Here is a 3,031-nt window from a genome sequence, read left to right as displayed (position 1 = left end):
GTGGGAGCAAGGGGAGGGGCGGGGTATTACGTATCCACGGAGGAAAGAGGTTGGCGACTCCAGCAGCTCCGCGGGCGCGGGCGCGGGCCACGGCTCCAGCAGGCTCTTGTCCAGAATATGTGGTGCTGGTGCGTAATCGCAGATACTGGGCCACCGCTGGGCGCCGGGGGCGGCCGGGGGGCGGGGGGTCAGCGTGGGACCGCGCACCCGCGCACTCGCAGCCACCGCACCCGAGCTCCGGCACTGGAGCTGGAGAAGCTCTGCTCTGAGCAAGCTTGCAGCATGCTGCTTATTGTGGCTGGCTGCGGTCGTGGTGGTGGGGTTGGTGTGGGCGCGGCAACGATGGCGTGGTACCCGGTCAGAAGCATCCTGGGGACCCTCCGTCCTGGATCACCATCACGATGATTCCATAGGGCGTCGGCGGGGGGAAAGGGGGGGCGGAGGCTTCCCTGCTGCTGACCTTTCAGGCCGAGTGCCGCCGCCCCACCCTTGGCCGGGGCCCAGACCCGCCACCACCACCTACATGCTTGCTTCCCTGTGAGAGTATTTGCATGGACGCGGGCGACCACGTCGCCCCCTCCCTCTGCAGGTCGTCCTGGTCCGGAGGAAGGGGGGAGGACGGGGTGTGTTTCCTAACACACAGAGGGGGGCGTGGCGGCGGGTGAGGTAAGGCAGGGCGGCGCAGAACCTCCGGAGCGGACCACAGGCTCCAGCTCACTTTGCCCAGCAGTCGCCTGGTATCCGGGGCCCAACACCAACATCCTCCTACTGCCAGAGGGTAGTGACAAGCGACAAGTGCAAAACCAACGTCCTCGAGTACGTGTTAAACTAATCCAGTGTGTTACTTTTTGCTATGGACAAATCATGTGTGCGGAATTTTTGTTCGTTTTGACCGCGAGCAGTCGAATGTGAAGGCAGTGCGTGTGTGTGGTACTTCCCCCGCCCCGCCCAAGTGCGCCGGTAGGTCAGGTAAGTCTGCACCGTATGAGCATGCGACCGCCACGGGGCGTCGCGTCACTAGAGACCCGGGCCGCGTAAAGGTGGCAAGGCAGCAGAGTCAGATTAAAGCCATATGGTCGGAGGTTTCCCCATTACGCGCGAGAATGGCACTCGAGTCGTGTTATCGCAGCTGAGTAGCTCGCGGTGAGGCGGCGCGGTGCCGCGTGGCGGTCTAGTCGGTAGCAGACCTGCCCCCCTGCCCCACCCCGCCCAGCCGGCTCACCACATGAACCATATTCTCTGAAACTCTGACTATACGGCTCCAAATCCAGTTTCAGCCCCAAACGGCGTCGAGTTGAAATAAAGTCGTCGCACCCTTGACACGTTGAGAGCGGTATGACCACTATATGGTCACGCTCGCGCACATGCAATGCCCTGCACGCAATGTGTATATTAAACATGCCTGTGTCCTGTGCTCTCATTGGTCTCAAAAGTGTCCACCCTGTTCGCCAGGATGGCGCCGCTGCTGATGGCCGCCGTCGCGGTGCTCACGGCCGCCGCCCTGGTGGCGCCCGTCGGCGGGGACCCGCTCGTGTTCGAGGACAACGGGCGGAGGGTGGAGCCCGCAGGTGACGACGCTCGTCGTGCTGGACGAGCGGTGTGCAATAAGTATGACGAGGAGGGAGTGGCAAACTGACGCCGACATGTCTTTTCGGTCTGGGGCAACAGGAGGTCGCGCCCCCGCCGACCTGGCGCGCCCGGCCCAGCAGCTGCCGCCCGCCTACAACACCGTCACGCCGCTGCCGCCACCCGCCACGGACACCGACGGGCGGGGCCTGCACAAGAAGAAGAAAAAGAAGAAGAAGGTCATCTGCGGCATCGCGAACCTGATCGCCGGACGCGACGCGGCCGGCGGGGCCCAGGACGCGGCCGCCGCGCACCGCTCGGCCCGCGCCGTCCCCGGCGAGGGCAGCCCGGGTCAGCAGGGGCTGTACCCGCCCCAGGGCGACGGGCGCAGCTACGGCTCGGGGCTCGGCGTCGCCGGCTTCCTGCTCGGCACCTTCGTGGGCTCCAAGCTCGGCTACGGCTACGCGCAGCACGGCCAGCAGTACCCGCAGGTGTCGCACCCGCAGGTGCCCCAGGCGCCGCACCCGCCCACGCAGACCCAGACGCAGGTGCAGGGCCCGCTGCAGCCCTTCATCCCGGCCGTGCCCGTCATCCCCGTGCGCCCGGTGGTCCCGGTCGACCCGGCCCCCGTCCACGAGGACTACGACGACACGGAACAGGACGACGAGGGCCTGCTGGGCGGCATCGCGGCCTACAGCGGCGGCGGCTCCAGCCTGTGCGACCAGCTCCAGAACCGGCCCGAGCCCGGGCCCCTGGACTCGCACTTCCCGCTGCTCGCCGGCATCCTCAACGGCGGGGGCGGCCAGCAGCAGAGGCCCTACCGGCCGCCGCCGCGCCCGCAGTACTACGGCCCCGCCGCCTACCACCGCCCGCCGCAGGGCCTGGGCCAGGGCGGCCTGCTGTACTCGTACGTCAAGCCCTGGACGGACCTCTTCTTCAAGAGGAGGTGATCGGAGGGCGAGTCGCGTGCGAGTGGTGGTGCGTCGCGGACCTTTCACGCCGGAAGAAGCCCAGCCCCCCCCCCCTCCCTTTTTGGAGTTTGCCAAACAGTTCAAAAAGAAATTAAGAACACATTTTGTTATTTTTATTTTTAATGCACGAGCAGTGTTTTATGGGCAGCTTGGTGAGGTCAGGTGATGCGGGGCGAGCGCGCGGGCGGGTCCGGCCAAGCACCCGGCCCAGTCGCGGTTGCACACCGTGCGCCTCCGCCTCCTACGCCCAGCGGCCGCCCGCCCAGCCCCGCCACGCCCCGCCTCACCGAAAAATGCTGGCACGGCGTCGCTTTTGCTTGCCTCACCGCTTGGATCGGTCAGGGATTTTGCAAAAGCAAAAGTGATCGCCGAGACAACGGCGCCGGCCGCGCGCCGGTCTGGTCTCTGGACAACAAACGGAGACGCTCAGCCAGTGTGGGAGTGCGTCGCACCAGCATTTCGATCCTACTCACATCTCGCCCGCAAAAGTTTTA

General features: G+C 66.0%; 2 protein-coding genes across 3 annotated transcripts in view; both read left to right on the top strand.

The window, feature by feature from the left end:
- LOC127752024 (CD109 antigen-like) overlaps window positions 1-3,031 on the top strand; it is a 17,781-nt gene that overhangs the window by 3,276 nt on the left and 11,474 nt on the right. The gene's annotated exons all lie outside the window — the stretch shown is intronic.
- LOC113204071 (DENN domain-containing protein 1A-like) lies at window positions 26-3,025 on the top strand. 2 transcript variants are annotated; one of them, XM_052276483.1, is made up of 4 exons: window positions 660-816; window positions 903-969; window positions 1,453-1,568; window positions 1,669-3,025. In XM_052276483.1, exons 3-4 carry the CDS (start codon window positions 1,454-1,456, stop codon window positions 2,514-2,516), a joined length of 963 nt encoding a protein of 320 aa, XP_052132443.1. In that variant the 5' UTR covers window positions 660-816; window positions 903-969; window position 1,453; the 3' UTR covers window positions 2,517-3,025. The 2 variants fall into 2 exon arrangements, with proteins under 2 accessions (XP_052132436.1, XP_052132443.1); XM_052276476.1 differs by lacking the exons at window positions 660-816; window positions 903-969 and adding an exon at window positions 26-128.

The sequence above is a fragment of the Frankliniella occidentalis genome, unplaced genomic scaffold (assembly GCF_000697945.3).
Source record: "Frankliniella occidentalis isolate FOCC.00 unplaced genomic scaffold, Focc_3.1 Scaffold9, whole genome shotgun sequence".
Classification (NCBI taxonomy): Eukaryota; Metazoa; Arthropoda; class Insecta; order Thysanoptera; family Thripidae; genus Frankliniella; species Frankliniella occidentalis.
This window is presented reverse-complemented; position numbering and strand designations above follow the sequence as displayed.